We start from the raw sequence: 16,863 nt of genomic DNA, 5'->3' as shown, positions 1-16,863 counted from the left end.
GAGCTAGGATTAACTAATGCTTAGCTTGATAATTTTATCTCTTTAGTTATATGTAATGACTTCAAATGGATCGTAGTAATGGATTCATATGATTGTTCTTTATAATATTGTTTGTGTTTTTTTCCATTTATTATTGTTATATTTTTTTTTTATTTCAAGAAGACTAATGTTTTATAAATAGGCAATTAAAATTGGGAAGTCATTAAACAGTGCAGAAGTCCCCCAATTTTTTTCTATCATTTTACAAACAAGAACAAGACTATGAAGATTATTTTCTTTTTTCCAAAAAACGTTTAAAAATCGTCATTAATTTGCTCATTAATCAAAACCTAAACCTAAACGAACCTAAATCAAAAGAGAACGTAAACCTAAACCTAAACCTAATCAAAAAATATATTTATATTAAATCAAAATACTCACGTGGGCCATATTATACAATCTTTACATGGATTAATCAAGTCTTCTAAGGTAAGACTATATGAGATAAACTATATGGCAGAATTTTAAAAAATAAAATAAAACGAAAACAATCTGTATAAACAATCTGTATAGTCATGGAGGAGTGTAATGGTGCATAGAGGAGTGAAATATACTACTGGAAAGTGTAATGGTTGCATGAAGGAGTGTAAGGGGCTACTGGGAAGTGCAATGGATGCATGGAGGAGTGGAAGGGGCTGCTATTGGGAAGTGTAATGGTTGCATAGGGTCTCTACAAAGAGACTTTAATTCCTACCGGGAAGTGGAAAGAGATTATAATCCTCCCTATATATTTTTCTGAAAATATGCTAGACCTACATAAGACAATCAAACTAGAAATACTACTAAGCATAACGATGGATAAGACCCCGACAAAGAAACATGTTGAACAACCGCTGCATGGCTCACCTGTGAGTCATAACATCTTGTACCAAGATCTGAAGCGTGATTACACCAAGCTGAAGCGTGAGGTTACAGAGTTGATTGAGAGGGTGGTTCGTGATAGTAGCATTGATTACCTCAAGAGTGTCATGTTGGAAGAGCATCCCCTTACTTCGCTCTATACTATGCTTGACGATATGCCCACACCATCCGTCCATAGTGGAGCTAAGAGCAATTCTATCATTGTTATCACTAGTGATACCGAGTCCGCCTCCAAGACCTCAAAGTCTCTTTCAGTGAACCAGCATATTGAGTAGTCCATGCATTATGAAGATTTATTTCATTTCTTTTTTATTATGTGTTTGTTCGTCTATGAAGTTTTCTACCCCGGCCCCTATGTTGATGTTTTTATTTTTCAATTGGTGATGTTATCACCCAATGTCGTATTAATGAAGGAAATTATTATTATTATTATTATTATGTTTTGAATCTTTTTTATATTTTATATTTTTTTATGAACTTTTTCCAGATTACCTGGGGTTTTGTATTAGCAAGAATAGAGTTTGATGATACAACAAAAGGGTATAGAAAACCCTTCTAAAAACAGCGAGGCATAATCATCGTTTGATTAAAGTTAACAAAACAGTCCTATTGCAACTGTTCGTTTGATGCCTAATGAAATGAAAGTACTAATAATAACATTTGTAAAGATTAATTAAGTACTCTAAAATTGGTCAATTTATTTTCCAAATTAATATAGCACATTCAACTTATGACAACAACACTGGACAAATAGGAAAATGTATTGTCAATAATTATGAAGATAGTTTAGTACTTCAAGATGCAAAATATAGCACATACTGAACTTATGGAGATAGTTGATGAGTACTTGAAGATAGTTGAGTGCTTATGAATCTATGTAGTAGGGATTAAAACAAGTTCAAAATGATAACACTTTGGCACTTACAAGGTTCCAGCAATATAGACAAATTAAAACATTCAGTTCATTTCAAAATATTTTTTTAAAAAAATTATATTCTTATTTCATTCCAACATGGAGTACAAAAGACAAAGGCTTTGGCATCTATTCTACAGAGATTGAATGCGGCAACTAGTAACACACCAAACTAAACAATCAAACTGATAATAACCAAAATAAACAATAATCAAACTGAACAATTTTTTGAAATTTTCATCCCTACAAACATTCCAGCTAACAACACATATGACATAGCACTTTCATCAACACACGAACTTGAAGATTGTTCTTCACTGTAAACATTTTCTTTTTGGAATTCATTGAATGCTGCTACTGCTTCATCATAAGATTTGTAAGACTTGAAGATGCTTCCTTTGAAACCTATAACCAAGGAAGCACACTCACACCAAGAGTTGTATAATCCTGGCTTTTTACCACGAAATACCACATACACCTTCGATGTCGATATATTATCAGCTTGAGATCCATTTCTAAACTCATTAAAAGTTGTTATGGCTTCATCATACGTTTTGAAGGCCTTGAAGATGCTGCCCTTGACACCAATAACCATAGGAGCACACCGATGTCAAGAGTTGTACAATCCAGGCCTCTTACCACGAAACACTACATAAACTTTCGGAGCATTATTCCTCTTCCTGTGGTCCATTCCTTAATCTAACCCTAAGAAAGATAAGAGATGAAGAAGGAGAAAACAAAGATAGAAAAAAGGGGGCTGGAAAAGCTTTTTAGGTTCGGCCAAATATATTAAGTGTTTAGGGTTAGAAAGTGACCACATTAGTAGTTTAATTTTTATACGTATCTTTTCTAATTTTTAAACGTATTTCCTCCAATATATTATCTGTATATTTTAGTTGTATTTCGATTAATTGGTATAGTATATGTAAATTTTAGTGTATTTCGTTTAATTAGTATAGTATATGTATATGTGCTTTATAGAAATTGATGAAGCATGCATCTTGGGAAGGTAAGACAATTAAATTAGTGAGAGAGAATTGTTGAAAAAAATTAATTTAAAACGAAAAATCTGCCAAAGGGTATACATGGAAAACGAAAATGCGCAAATATTTATTATGCCATCAAAAACCGTGCGAAGTTACAATTATACCCCCATTTGGGACGTTTGGGCCATTCTTGGTTTGGCCAAATATATTTTCCGATATTTTATTCCCTCTATTTAATTCTTGAGATACAAATTATGGGATTCTGGACCAAAACAAGTGGGCGTATATGTATCTACTCATTTATATCTTAAATTTGCATCGTTCATTGTGCCTGTTCTGATGTTGCTTAATTATTCCACTGCTTTTTTTTTATGCCAATTGGACTTGAGCTGGTTCTTGGCTACTTGTACTATATATATCTTCTTTTTCTAATACTATCCAGACTTGTGTCATCTCAAGTTGCATGCAACACGATTAATTCTGCACGTCAAAATATAGTCAGTTTTGGTTATTAATTTCATTCTGCTACTTTTGATTACTGGTTAGCATTTGGAAATTAGTATGTGTATCTTTTTTGGAAACAAGGAAGAAAAGAAATATAAGTAAATAAATACGATTGAAAGGCTTCACAAGTTGCTCCACTTGCATGCTTTATTTTAATTTAGTTTCCAAAAATAGAACTTTCTTTGTACGTCATTTGCTTGACTTTTTGCTGCTGAGTCCTAAATTTGTTTGAACACAAGAGTTTAACAAGGGAAATAAATTTATTTTTAATACACACCGAACAAGCATATTATAAAAAGTTGATTCGTAATGCATATACTTTTTATCTTCATTCTATTGAAGATTGCATATACATTGTGCCTAAACTTGCGTTGTATAATTTTTTTTTAGCTTACAACTGTACCCTCGGACTTTTATGGGATTTTCTATTTTATTTAAATGGAAGATCAAAGTTTCAAGGGCTTTTTCTTTTTCTTTTTCCACCACCTGGTTATTAGTGTTAAAAAGAAATTATAAAAGTAAATTTAATCCAGATGGCTGCCGTAAGCTGCAGCATCAAAATAAGACAACGTCAAAGGATGATATCAAGTACCCACAAACAGAAGAAGAAGCATTGCAATTGCAATTTGTTTATTCTGGATAGTTGTGGATCCAGCATATCAAAGCATTGCAATTTACAGTTCTATAATAACAAATAAATAAATAAATAAAAACTAATATAAAAAATAGCCCAAATAACGTTTTGTAACACATCTATTTCGCTAAAACACAAAGATAGTTCAAATTCGAAACTTCAGCAATATTGCAATATTTTAATTCTTTTAAGTTGAAATTTAGAGAATCAAGCACCTTAACTAGATTTAAAAATCACTATTAAATATTAGTTTGTTAGATTTGGTCAAATGATTAAACTAAAAATGCAATGGACATCTATTGAAGTTTGCTTAAACTTGCAATAAAAAATTTGAATTTATTTTGAGTGGGTGTTGATGGAATAGATTGGGTCTATCTTAAGGAGTGTGAATCTCAATTTTGGGATGATTTGGTGGAGATTTTAGGCGGTTTGAACTAAAATTTCAGCCAAATTCGAAGTACACAAGATGAACATGGAAGAAGATCATATGTGTATCACACTATATGTCATTTATGTATCACATGTGTGTCATATGTGTATCACATGTATATCCATGTATACCTGTGTGTGAGATACATGCGTGCTACATGTTTGATACATGTGTCGCAGAAGAATTTTTTAAACTTAATTTTAACTATGAATTTTGATATAAAACCACTCTAATTCACCTCCAATCTTGCTCAAATTTTGTATATTGCCTCATCTGTATGTGTTTCAACGAATTTCAACCATACCCATGAATAATAATTCTTTTTTGTGTATTTTTTTTAATATTATTCATCTTTGGGAATGAATTGACGACAAATTAGTCTAACTCACCTTCAAACTTCGTCAAATTTTATATATTGTCTCATCTATGTATTTTCAAAAATCATAATAATATCCATTAAAAAAGAATTGCCTATATATTTTGAATGCTATATATCATTCGTAATTTTTTTGAGCTATTTTTTGTAGCATGATAGAAATAGCTAGTTATTGATAAATAATGTCCTTTTTTTTTGTATATGATTCCAGAAAAAAGAAACAACACCAAATGGATGAGAAGTTTTATTGTGTGCCTCACACAACTGACATTAGATGTGTGAGACTTTTTTTTGTCTCACAAATTTATGAACCCCAATCTTACACTTCTGGATCCACAAAAATTTGGGTTTACAAAACTTTGAGAAAAAAAAAAGATGACTCATATAACTAGTGTCAGTTGTATGAGACGCAAAATAAAATTTTTCCCAAATGGAGACGAAGAAAGTACTTTTAACCTATTACAAGTGTACAACTAATTAGATGATGTATTCATTCAAATTGCAATGAAGCAAACCAAATAACGGGGCATTTGCATCTATACCCGCTTTTTGGGTCACGTTTTAACTTGTGCCCGCTTTGCAAAAAAAATTGCAAGCGTACCCACTTTTTCGCGTAACTTCAGCATACGGGGTTGAAGTAGCAAAGGCAATCACGCAAAACTTCAGCATTCTAGTAGACGGACATGAAGTAGCAAGTGTACTGAACCAAGTGTGCTGAAGTTTTAGTTTGTAATTGATGAACTTAAGCATAATAGCTGAAGTGTTGTTCTCGATTTGCTGAAGTTTTTGTTTGTAATTGCTGAACTTAAGCATAGTAGCTGAAGTTTTGTTCTCTATTTGCTGAAGTTTTTGTTTGTAATTGCTGAACTTAAGCATAGTATCTGAAGTTTTGTTCTCTACTTGCTAAAGCTTTTGTTTGTAATTGCACTAAATAAGCTGAAGTTTTTTTGTTCTGGATTCATTAGTTTTGTCATTAAGCTTTTTCAAAAACTTCAGCAGAAGATGCTGAAGTTATTTAGTTCATTTATAAAAACTACAGCATTAAATAAGCTGAAGTTTTTTTGTCCTGGATAAGCTTTTTCAAAAACTTCAGCAGAAGATGCTGAAGTTATTTAGTTCATTTGTAAAAACTTCAGCATTAAATAAACTAAAGTTTTTTTTGTCCTGGATTCATTAGTTTTGTTATAATCAGACTACTATAAAATAATCAGATTGTCAATAGTATCTAAATCATAAAAATTTGGAAACAAATAAACGTGAATAGAACAAAATTATCATGAAAAAAATCATTAAGTGTGACCTTAAACTTCCCGTACGTGGAAATATTCACAAATTATTGTCTACTAACTTACGTAATTATTTATAATTTGTTTTTAAATAATCTGATAAACATACTTATGGCAATTATCCCATGAACTGAAATTTCATAGCAGCACCAACAGCAGCAGAAGGAAGAAGAAGAAGAAGAAGAAGAAAACGAAGGAGGAGAAGGAGGAGGAGAAAGGGGGGCTGAAGTTGTTTAAAAAGTGGGTACAAGTTAAAACTTTTAAAAAAATAGGTATAGGTTAAATGAGGGCGACCAAATAGGACGCCCGTGCAATTTTTACCCAAATAACAACAATACATTACCTTAAACCAACATGATGGGGCCCATCTTTTGTCATTCTCTATTTGGGAATATTCTCAAAGGTACTTCCCTCCCAAACTTTTCCAACTTTCCTATGTGCGTAATAAAGTAGTTTTTCTGTTTTAATATTTAATATTTAATATTTAATATTTCCTCTTTTCCAACCAGAAGTCTGATTTCATCCTTTAAAGGACACAAACTCCCAAATCACAAGGTACTGCTAATCTATATCCAATGCATGCATAAAGGACAAAATAAATTGAATCTTTACCATAAAAAGATGTTTGACTTTGTCCTATCCACAACAATTCAAGAGAGGAAAAAAAACAACATTAAAACTGCATGACCTGCGCATAAACCAAAATTTACGAGGATATACTACTCTCCGTTTTAATTTAAATGGCACATTTTCCTTATTAATTCGTTCCTAAAGAGATGACACATTTTTGTATTTGAAACAATTTAACTTTATACTTTTTATTTTAATACTTTACCATTAATGAGAAGTTTTTATAAACATATAAATATTATAGCTCCAAAAAGCTTTTGCCCCGTAAATTTTTAAGAAAAGTTATTTCAAAACTCTTTTTTTTCCTTAAACATTGTGACAAATCAAACTAAATTGAAACGGAGGGAGTAGCATTAGGGGCTTCCATTGAAACATTACAAAACAGTGGCGATAAATCTTGACTGCTCTAATTTTTGACCGTTCGGTTACAATGATGTTATTGTTAAAGAATATTGATATGCCTCTTGGTGTTGTACAAAGCACAACGTAACACTTACACTGAATAAATGAGAAAAGTTTATTCACACCCGATATTTACACCAATTAAACAAATACATATTCGTGCACAAGTTTTTTCCATGCATAAATCGCTATAACATAATTATATACTTCGGGATTTCCTTTAATCTGCCTCAAGCAAGATTACATCAAGGTTTATATCATAAATAAGTAGCTATAGTATGTCATATTGTGAATAAACACATCAACGTTTTTATCATACCATCAAAAGCTGTACCTTGTAAAAGAGGCACTTGTACGATATACACATCATACACATTAAAAAGAAAATAAGGAAAAGAAAATGTACCTTTATCAAAATGTCAAACCACATTGAACCCTTTATGTTGTCAATAGTCAACGAGATTGCCTATTGGTAGAAAACCACAATCGTATACTCAAAATTTACATTTGGAACTCACATCTCCTATAGTATCTTTTCATTCTCTTTAGTGTACAAAATTTTCCCTCAAGCACAAACTACTGGTTAGAAAAAAGAAAAAAAAAAGAATGTGAATGGAAAAAGGTTGTGTTTGTATGAGCTGATTAAGGTCAGTCTATGAAAGTGAAAATATTCACCAAGGATGGAAATCAAGAAAGCTGGAGAGCAATCTGCTGAAGAAGTACCTTCTTTTGAGCAGCGGTTATGAGACCTTTACATTCAGCATCCACCAAAACCTCTGTCATAATTGCAGCCGCATGACCTCTAGGCCCGTTGGAACCTGATGCCTTCTTCAGCATGAACATCTGGAAACAAACAGTAAGGAGATTAAGAGGCCAGATTACAACAACAACCCCAGTGGAATCGTACAAGTGCGGTAAAGAAGCCAGATTGAAAATAAGAATTAATCCTTCTAAAATTTGATCCAGAAATTTCCCTTATGAATTTGAATGAGAAAGACAATTAACTCCTTTTGAAGTTCAAGCGAGTTACAGATACATTTGTGCTGAAACTTGAAAGTTGCATAAAACTTTGGATGGAAGCATATAACTGGAAATTATTTCCGTGAAACATTATGTAGCAGAGAATAGATTACAACTAGAAGAAAAAGTCGGAGGGACATAAATTGACATTTTAAATGAAATACTGAAAATTATTATTTTTGTGTTCGACACTTCAAGGAAGTTATATCCACATGAAGAGGAACCGAGAGTGCAATATTCCCTGAACTCAAAATGCAAGTAGAGAGTAGAAATATTAGACACCGCAAGCCTCTTCTGTAAAGGTAATACAATTCGTTGGATTGTAATTCATGAAAATTGATAGATCTTCAAGCACCATTTACATGCAGCAGTAACTATTTCAATCAAAAGAAATATAATCACCCAAAAAAATAGTTTGCGTGCATCACAACAGAATACCAAGCAAGACTAAGAGTGAGCTGGGCCGCCTTAGAATGTCAGAACAATTTAGGGTGAAATAACTACTAAATGAATAAGCTTAGATTTACTCATATGCATCAAAATGCGGAAAGAAAAGGGCATACAACCCATTTTGTGGTGTCCAATTTATGTTGAGTTCACCCTTGCGCAGCATTTAAGTGCAAAACCAGAAGAAAATAGATACTAATACCATGGGATTCTCTTAAAGCAAATAAAGATGGGTATTTTGAAGTTATCAACAACCTAACTCTTTGTAAAGTCAAACGCCATAAGCAAATAAAAGTTTTGCCATTCTTAAATCTACTGTTTCAGAAATATCCATTTGATCAATAGTCAGAATTCAGGCCAGACACATACAAGAGGTCAAATCATAAAAATATCAGAACCTACTTCATCAATTTGTATATAACGTTCTATCATTTCATTTCAGGATTTATGTGAATTCCAAGGAAAATTAGATACCTGTTCATGATGTGTTATTTCTAGACAACCCGGTTGCTGTATGAAAGGCTCCCCATCAATTTGAACGGGGAAAGGACTAGAAGAATGTATCTTTACAGTTCCCCCTTGGGCTAGCCTCCTCGCTTGAGAAAGCCCTACCTACAAGTCAAAGATTGTAAGGAAAGCAAAATAGCAGAAGAAGACGGAAAGCAGGAAAAGGGGGGGGGGGGGGGGGATGAAAGATGCAGACTTTGGTTAATCTCAGTAAGTAGTTGAAGGAAAATGTAAGTAGTTGAAGGAAAATGCCGTCAGTATACATACTTAAATTTGCATATTCAAGAGAGAAGTTTCAAGAGTATGTGCCAGGGAAGCAAGCACCAGGCAGCAGCTTCTTTATACAAAGTACGAAAGCTAGTCCTCAAGTGCTTAAATGTGCAGCGTATAATCATTCATTTAAATGTGTGATTAAGTTCCATAGACAATCTTTATACGGCGAAATGAGGGATCGAGAGAGAGAGAGCAATAGGTTACACAGACTTGGTGGGTGTTTAATGTCAAAAGGTTGATATGTAAAGATCCAGATAACACGTTACACACAGGTACATAACAAGGTGAAAAAGACACGTTTACATGCAAGTACTATTTGGTTATCTACGTCCGTTTATGTAAACCATGAACCACAAATTTTATCATTGAATGTTGCTGCTTTGAAGGTCTAAGTTTTTCAGAAAGGATGCAGCTTTTCCATGGCATTAATTAAGAAATCCAAAATGTTCTAATAAATCCACATCAGCATCCAAGAGCTGTACAACAAGAGAAGCAGGGAAGCAGAAGGCAAGAGTAAAACAGCAGGGCAAGGAATCACGTTTTCTTGCCCTTTTTCTCTTCTTTTTTCTGTCTTCTCCAAAGACAAAATAAGCAATCTACTTTAATTGGGTGACAGCCTGATAGGAAATTCCATACTCGTGTCTCCTAATCGTGTCAGGTTGACATGGCACATGGGTGGTTCAGGCAAAGTAACTCCATGTGTGTCTGGTGTGTGTGTGTGTGTGTGAGAGAGAGAGAGAGAGAGAGAGAGAGAGAGAATCTTTTGTAGAAATTTTTGGTGGGCGGAATAAGTTTGCTTAAATTTTGCTTCTTCAATTGTTTAACAAGATATTTCTGGAATTTGTTAACTCATTCCAAATGGTCAAAACCAAGTCGCAAAGAAGAATTTTTACACTCTTCGTAGTCTTAGTGAGCACAATCAATTGCGAGCAGAAAGACAAATGTTAAATCTCCAAGCCAAAGATCACATAATGCTATATAATGGAGGACAAACACTGACAAGAAAACATGTATTTAAGAAGGAAAGAAGAATAAGAGGGGAGAATTCGCTTTGAAGAAACTATTCCCTAGATACGCATGTCGTGTTATTTCACAATTGAATCAATTTAAAAATTTAAAAAGGTCCACTGACAAAAAATCCAATCTACAAAAAAAATCTTCTAACACATATGCTAAAATTCTTAGATGGGTCAAAAACAAAAGTGAGAATTTGATGAATAGATAGAAAAGGAGAAGCTTTCCACACCTGTAGCTTGCCAAGGTGCCATGCTCCAGAAACACTAACAACTTCAAGTACTTTGTCATGCATTGACTGGTCGTTGAAGTCATCGTCATGCTCGAAATCATTTTGCCACAGATCAACTCCACCCATATAGCTACCAATATTCAGCACAATCAAGCCCTCAGTATCCTGATCGAATTATAAATAAGGGGATTGATTAGGAATTACAAATGGGAAAGCAAGAAAAAGTTTGGCTTCCAGATTTTGCAATGTGTATACCTTGGGGATCTCTACGTCCTTCCCATCAACTTCAAGCCATACTTGCCATGGCAAATCTGCACAAGTTCTGCCCATTATATCTCTAGCACCTTCTTTTGCATATCGCAATTTATTTACGAACTGTAGGAGAAACTTGATTAGACACACACACACACACACAACACAAGCAGTTAATTGTGAGATGAATTTAATTAATATAGAGAGAAACTAAAGCATAGTGATCTATTGACAACGTGCAATCAGAATCAATTATCTTCAACAACGTCCGTTAAAGATTTGCCATTGTTTTTCTACATATTATCTCCCATTGAAATATATGGGCAACTGGAAAAATGATTCCCAAGGGCATATAAATATATAGGCTCACACATTTAGTTATAAAACAACTGTAGCTTAGAGATCACTGAGGCACAAAATGGCATGTTCATACCTGACTATTAAACTTCTCAGGGTTTTCTTCCCTGTTCATATGAAATTCATATGCAACCTTTGCATCACATCCTATACCTGTAGCAGAAAAGCTTCCAGTAATTAAATAGATCCAAAGGTACCAGTTAAAGGACATGCATGTGGTGTCTAGAGAGCGCATTGCTGATATATATGCTAAAAGGCAGGTCCAAGCATCATATCTAAAAGTAGCACAAATAGAAGGATCTTTTCATTGTATTCTGGGCTAGCATCAAAAGCCCCCTTTCTCCCATCCTATGGTAGGCAAACGTCATCCAAACCCCAAATCAAATAAGAAAACAAGTCATAATGTGGAAACAGATTGAAGTTTACCCAAGTAATTCAGCATGAACTTTGATTGCACCTTAGGGGTGTCATGAGCAGATTTTTCTTCAGTTATGTTGACTTTCCAACGATCAAGCATTGTAACGGCAGCATGGTTCAAATCGTGCAGAAAGGGTCTTAATCCACCTTGCCCTTCAACCATTGCAAATCCACCACCCCATTGCAGGACTCTAGACAAATCATTTCCAGTTCCCAAAGGAAGAACTGCTACTGGTGGAGGTGACTCAAAGTTATGCCGCTCAATAGCATCAAGGACCCAAGCAACAGTCCCATCACCACCACAGACCAAGACCCGAAAGTACTGCAAGTTACTAAATAATTCTAAACCAGCTTCAGGCCCTTGGGACTGACCAAGTTCAAATACCTGCATTTATGAAAATCAAATTCTTATGCAATCTGAACGTTTGAACACAGAGACAACACTTGCCATGACTGATAAATTACAAGACAAAAGGAGGATAACTGTTTTTTTTCTTATAAGGCCAAAAGGAGGACAACTATTGAAAATGCCTTCAATAATTTTCTATAGACTTCATAATAAAACAAACAACTCCAGAACTTAGAATATTCCAAGTCACAAAATGAACTCTAAATAAGGAGGAAAATGAGGATGGAGATAGATGGTCAACCATCACTTGGATCACATTCTAAATGAAGAAGACAGGTCAGAGAGAACGAGCATTAGTGACTTGGAAATGACGTTCATCCTGATCAAAGCAAAAGGTAGGGCCAAGCTCTAGCCCAAATAGGCATAACCATAAGCTGTCCACTGCACCTACTAAATAACAATTCCACTAAACAAAATGGGTAAGTTACAAACTATGACAAAAGCCTTTTGCCCCAACTTTAACTGTCATTCTTTCTGTTTTGGGTAGTCCAAAGTTTGTAACCACATTCCTAAAAAAGGGAAACTTGCTCCCTTCACTCTTCATATTTTCTCAAAATTTTATATTAACGTAGTAGTAAAACAAGCAAATATTTCAAAAAGTTAAGCTTAACTTCAGAGTTGCAATCACTTTCATTTACATAATGCAAAACATCAACTGTTGCCTCCACAGTTGTGCCCAAAGAAAATAGCATACCTAAATTGGACCATAAGAGTTATCTATTAGATGATTTATTTTGAGCTAGGTAACATGTTTAGGACATGAACTGTCATTTAGATAAAGACAAATGATACCAGAGGCCGTTAACTATCTAAAAAGTCTAAATTAGGTCTTTATATAATATCTAATCATAAATAACCCTTAAAGCTCCCATTTAGCTTCACACAACCATTGGTATCGTCTACGCAAAGTATCAAATTTGTTAACATATTGGTATTTTTCTCTTGCTATCCAAAGTGGTGCCAGTTTCTCTCCAATCTCTCTTTATTCGCAAATAAGAATAAGGGAAGAAAAGAGAGGGCTCTTATTAGTTACACATAGAACAACAAAACGAGCAACTTCCAGTTTTTTCCCCTTTCCTTGAAGTTGTTGGAGATGATTATAGTGTTAGATTTCAGAAAAAGTCTCTATTTCTTCTTTTCCTGTTCTTATTGCAAAAATATTGCAAATAGAGGGAGCAATAGGATGAATTGACACCAACTTTCATAGCAAGAAAAAGGAAATGCTTTGAATTAAACACTTTGATAAAGGTAGATGATATATGTGGTTCTTTAAATAGTTTTTAAGAGTTTGGCTCTGACCAAAAGAGTTTAGATAGTTTAGCTGTTTAGCACATATGCTATCATTTGCTCACTAGCTAATTATTCTAGTTATTTCCTTTTAAACTTAAGCTGTGATATGCAGGAGTACTTGCAAATCTTAGCCTTAAAATTGAAATTCCACCTGAACAGGATTCAATAGCATGTTTAATCTCCTTCTAAGAGCAGGACCATTTTGAGCTCCGCTTTTAGTGTTAATGAAAACTAGAAGAGGTCTAGCATCCTGAGGCAAATCCACTAGCGCATACTTTTTAGATCTACCCAAGATTCTACTTTCCTGCTTGTTCCAGGCCAACCCATTCTGGCTACCTTTTCTGCCACCCAGCTTGTTACATTTTATAGAGTAGCCATTATTCTTCTCATAGGGGGAAAGCTTCAAAGCCACCAGGGATCTAATCACATATTCCAAAGCTCTCTTTGCAGCACAACTGCCTTGCACTTTACCATTTATGAGGTCATTTCCATGTTTGTGCCGATGACGCTTTCGTCTGATATGCCCATTGGTATTCATTTTTTCTGCCAGAGAACTTAATATTGCACCATCTTTAGTCTCAGCTTCTACATCTTTAACATAGAGTGGAGAAAGAATAAGCCTTCTGAGAGGACCCAGATCGCAAATATCACCAGATTCTTCAGACATCTTGGCATGGCATTTGACATGTATCAATCGTTGACACCATAAACAATACCAAGTTGGAGATGCATCAAGGAAAGGAACACCACAAGGTTCATCACAGTAGAAACAAAAGGCAGACATCTCAGGATTCTCATCCAAGTCGGTCCATCTTTCAGACCAATGGTGCCGGACATGGCTTAAACCAGCCTGTGCGACACACTTGCAATCCTTTGCGGCAAACTGAGAACAACGAAAATGGGCTGCGACACCACAAATAGCGCAACGATGTACTGGAGAACTTGATGCAGCTTTTGTACCTAAGGTATGTGGAGAAACGAGTGATGTGAGGCACACGCTGCATGTGGATGGCTGTACACCATAAGCAAAATCTTCAATCCATGTATGATGGGATAAGGGAACCTTCAGCTTCTCCCACACTTGCTTCTTTGCTACAGCAGCAGCTTTAACCCAATTGAGAGATGTCTTCCGTTGCCATTTAAGGAAAACATATATGACTGCCAAGAGTCCAAGAGATCCAGTAACCAACCATGCAAAGATATAGGAACCAAAATAATACGAACTGTTCAGAAACCTCAATAATGAAACACTGATATCAACCATTGTTAAGCCAATGTCTCATTATTCTTTCTCAATTCTCATAAGAAGCCTGGAGACAATTTGCTATGGAGCCAATTCTGGTAATTGAAACCTTAACCTGCCAAAAAAACTTTCTTTATTTACAAAACCAGATAAGCAAAGTATATTTCCCCAAAAAAGAAGAAAGAATCCAAAAAAGTTTTTGTAGAATAGTATAATATCAAATGAATGTGCCCAAAAATAATTAACTACATCCAGAAATATCTCATACACACAAAGCAAATAGTCTCCAAAGACAATTGTATCCATAAATGAGCACGATAAAAGACAATGCATCGAAACTTCTTCCGTCCAATTGCATTTCCATCAGAGAACTGTTCTATAAAATGATATCTCAGAACTGAGAAGAGGTAGGTGAAGCTAAACATGATATAGAATAGAATATTGGTGCTTGTGAAAACAAACGAGCTTCTCTTCCATAAAGGCCATTGCGCTATTGTAAATTCTAACAAACATAATTTGACCTCAATAGATTCTAAAAAAGATTCAATTATGTATAATGGAGTTCCTAGTAGGTACAAGTGATAAGCCATGTTCTAAGCTGCAATGAAATAGTCAAAATATTATACTTCCATCATAATTCATAAGTTATATTATCTCACTAAACATCCATTAAAAATAAAAGAAGCAAACCGAACTGGACCTCACTTGTCATTCCTTTTTATCAACAAAAGAAAACAGGTCCCGAGAAAAGGTCCACATCCTACACCACTCCCCCACCACCTAATAAGAGGGTGGCAAGAGAGAGCCACGACATCTCAAGTTCAAAGTTCAGGGGTGACCAAAAAAAAAAATACTAGGTGATTTCTTCCCATCTGCCTAAACCATGGGGCGGAGTTACCAGGTACCTTGGCCGGTGAGAAGTAGCAGGTACTTGATGGAATAGTGGAGGTGCGACAAGCGGGCCCAGACACCACGGTTATAAAAAAAAAAAAAAAAAAAAGATCTGTCTAATTCACAAGCTGGCCCAGACACCCTGGTATGGAGTAGAATTCCCCCAAATCACCACTGCCCTACATCATTCACAATCCTCAATAATTTTGCAGTTTATGGATCAAAACCTGCCTAATTCACAATGGCAACCAAGATTAAATTCACATTACATCCCAAACCGCACAACCTTAAAATTAAACTGATACTATAAAGCTATACTATACAATCAGAAACCAAATAAAAAACATAATTTCTATCAAGATAAATACCCATAGCTATCATAAAAAACAAATAGATGTCTATATATATTCACATGAAACAATATTAGCTCATATCAAATCAATCAATCAATCAACATACAGAATTGGTCTGCAAATTTGAACTTAGATCTATAAACTAGAATTACATACATATATGAAGACTGATTCAGAATACATTATATTAAAAAAAAAATTGAAAGAGGAAATTAAGGGTGAGAGATCAGGAACCTGGATAAGCGGAAAAAAGCGATTTGTGGATGAAAGGGAAAAGAGAAATGGGTTCGTCTCAAAATTCGACATTTAATGGAATATTCAGAGATCAGAAAATTTCTGTAGAATCTGTATTTATACGTAAAATGTCAATGTACGTTAGCTGAAAAAAGTTTCACGTGAAGAAAATTCTCAAGTATTTGAATTTTAAAAGGAAAAATTAAAAAAAGAGAACAAGTAGGAGTGAAAGCAACCTTTAAAGGCGGGACTTCGATCTATAAAGCTAGAAACACGGCTTGACCTTTTTTCCCTATGGAGTAATTAGTTTTGGGTCTGTCGAAATTAATTTCATTTGTTAATCAAAATATATATATATATATATATATATATATANCCCTACTAAATCACGGGCTGGGCTGGGCTGACCCGGCGGGCCAAGCCCATATTGACGGCTCTATCGGTATATATAATATATTAGATAAAAAATATTATTTCTAATATATTTCGGCAAAGTTACTTATAGATCAATTTGGGCTAAAAGTTGGCCCAACTTTAAATGGGTTGAGATGTGTTGGGTCAAAATGAGCTGAGTTCAATAAATGGGCGGGTCAATAACCAGCCCAACCTTGGGCGGGTTGAGCGGGTCATTTGAGCTTGGGCCAAATTTGATAGTCCTAGCTATTTTTAGGAAAATTACGCGACACATCAAACATTTACATTGTATTTATCATTTGTAGCTATACTTTCAACAAACTTACTATTCGTAGCTATATTTGAATTTTATTGAAAATCAATAAAATAAGAGATTAATTATTTTGAACTAAAATAAGAGAGCAATAAGCTCTCGTACCTCAGTTTGTTAGAGTGCTCGCTTAGTTAGT

The 16,863-nt window shown here is 34.5% G+C and overlaps 1 protein-coding gene across 1 annotated transcript; it reads right to left on the bottom strand.

Annotated features, from left to right (window-relative positions):
* Positions 7,355–16,199, bottom strand: LOC109225723 (diacylglycerol kinase 2). The gene is made up of 8 exons (XM_019390488.1): positions 16,001–16,199; positions 13,431–14,637; positions 11,590–11,965; positions 11,240–11,316; positions 10,810–10,929; positions 10,555–10,719; positions 9,003–9,140; positions 7,355–7,904 (listed from the first exon to the last, which is right to left on the bottom strand). Exons 2-8 carry the CDS (start codon positions 14,541–14,543, stop codon positions 7,749–7,751), a joined length of 2,145 nt encoding a protein of 714 aa, XP_019246033.1. The 5' UTR covers positions 14,544–14,637; positions 16,001–16,199; the 3' UTR covers positions 7,355–7,748.

This window comes from Nicotiana attenuata, chromosome 5 (genome assembly GCF_001879085.1).
Source record: "Nicotiana attenuata strain UT chromosome 5, NIATTr2, whole genome shotgun sequence".
NCBI classification, from domain to species: domain Eukaryota; kingdom Viridiplantae; phylum Streptophyta; class Magnoliopsida; order Solanales; family Solanaceae; genus Nicotiana; species Nicotiana attenuata.
This window is presented reverse-complemented; position numbering and strand designations above follow the sequence as displayed.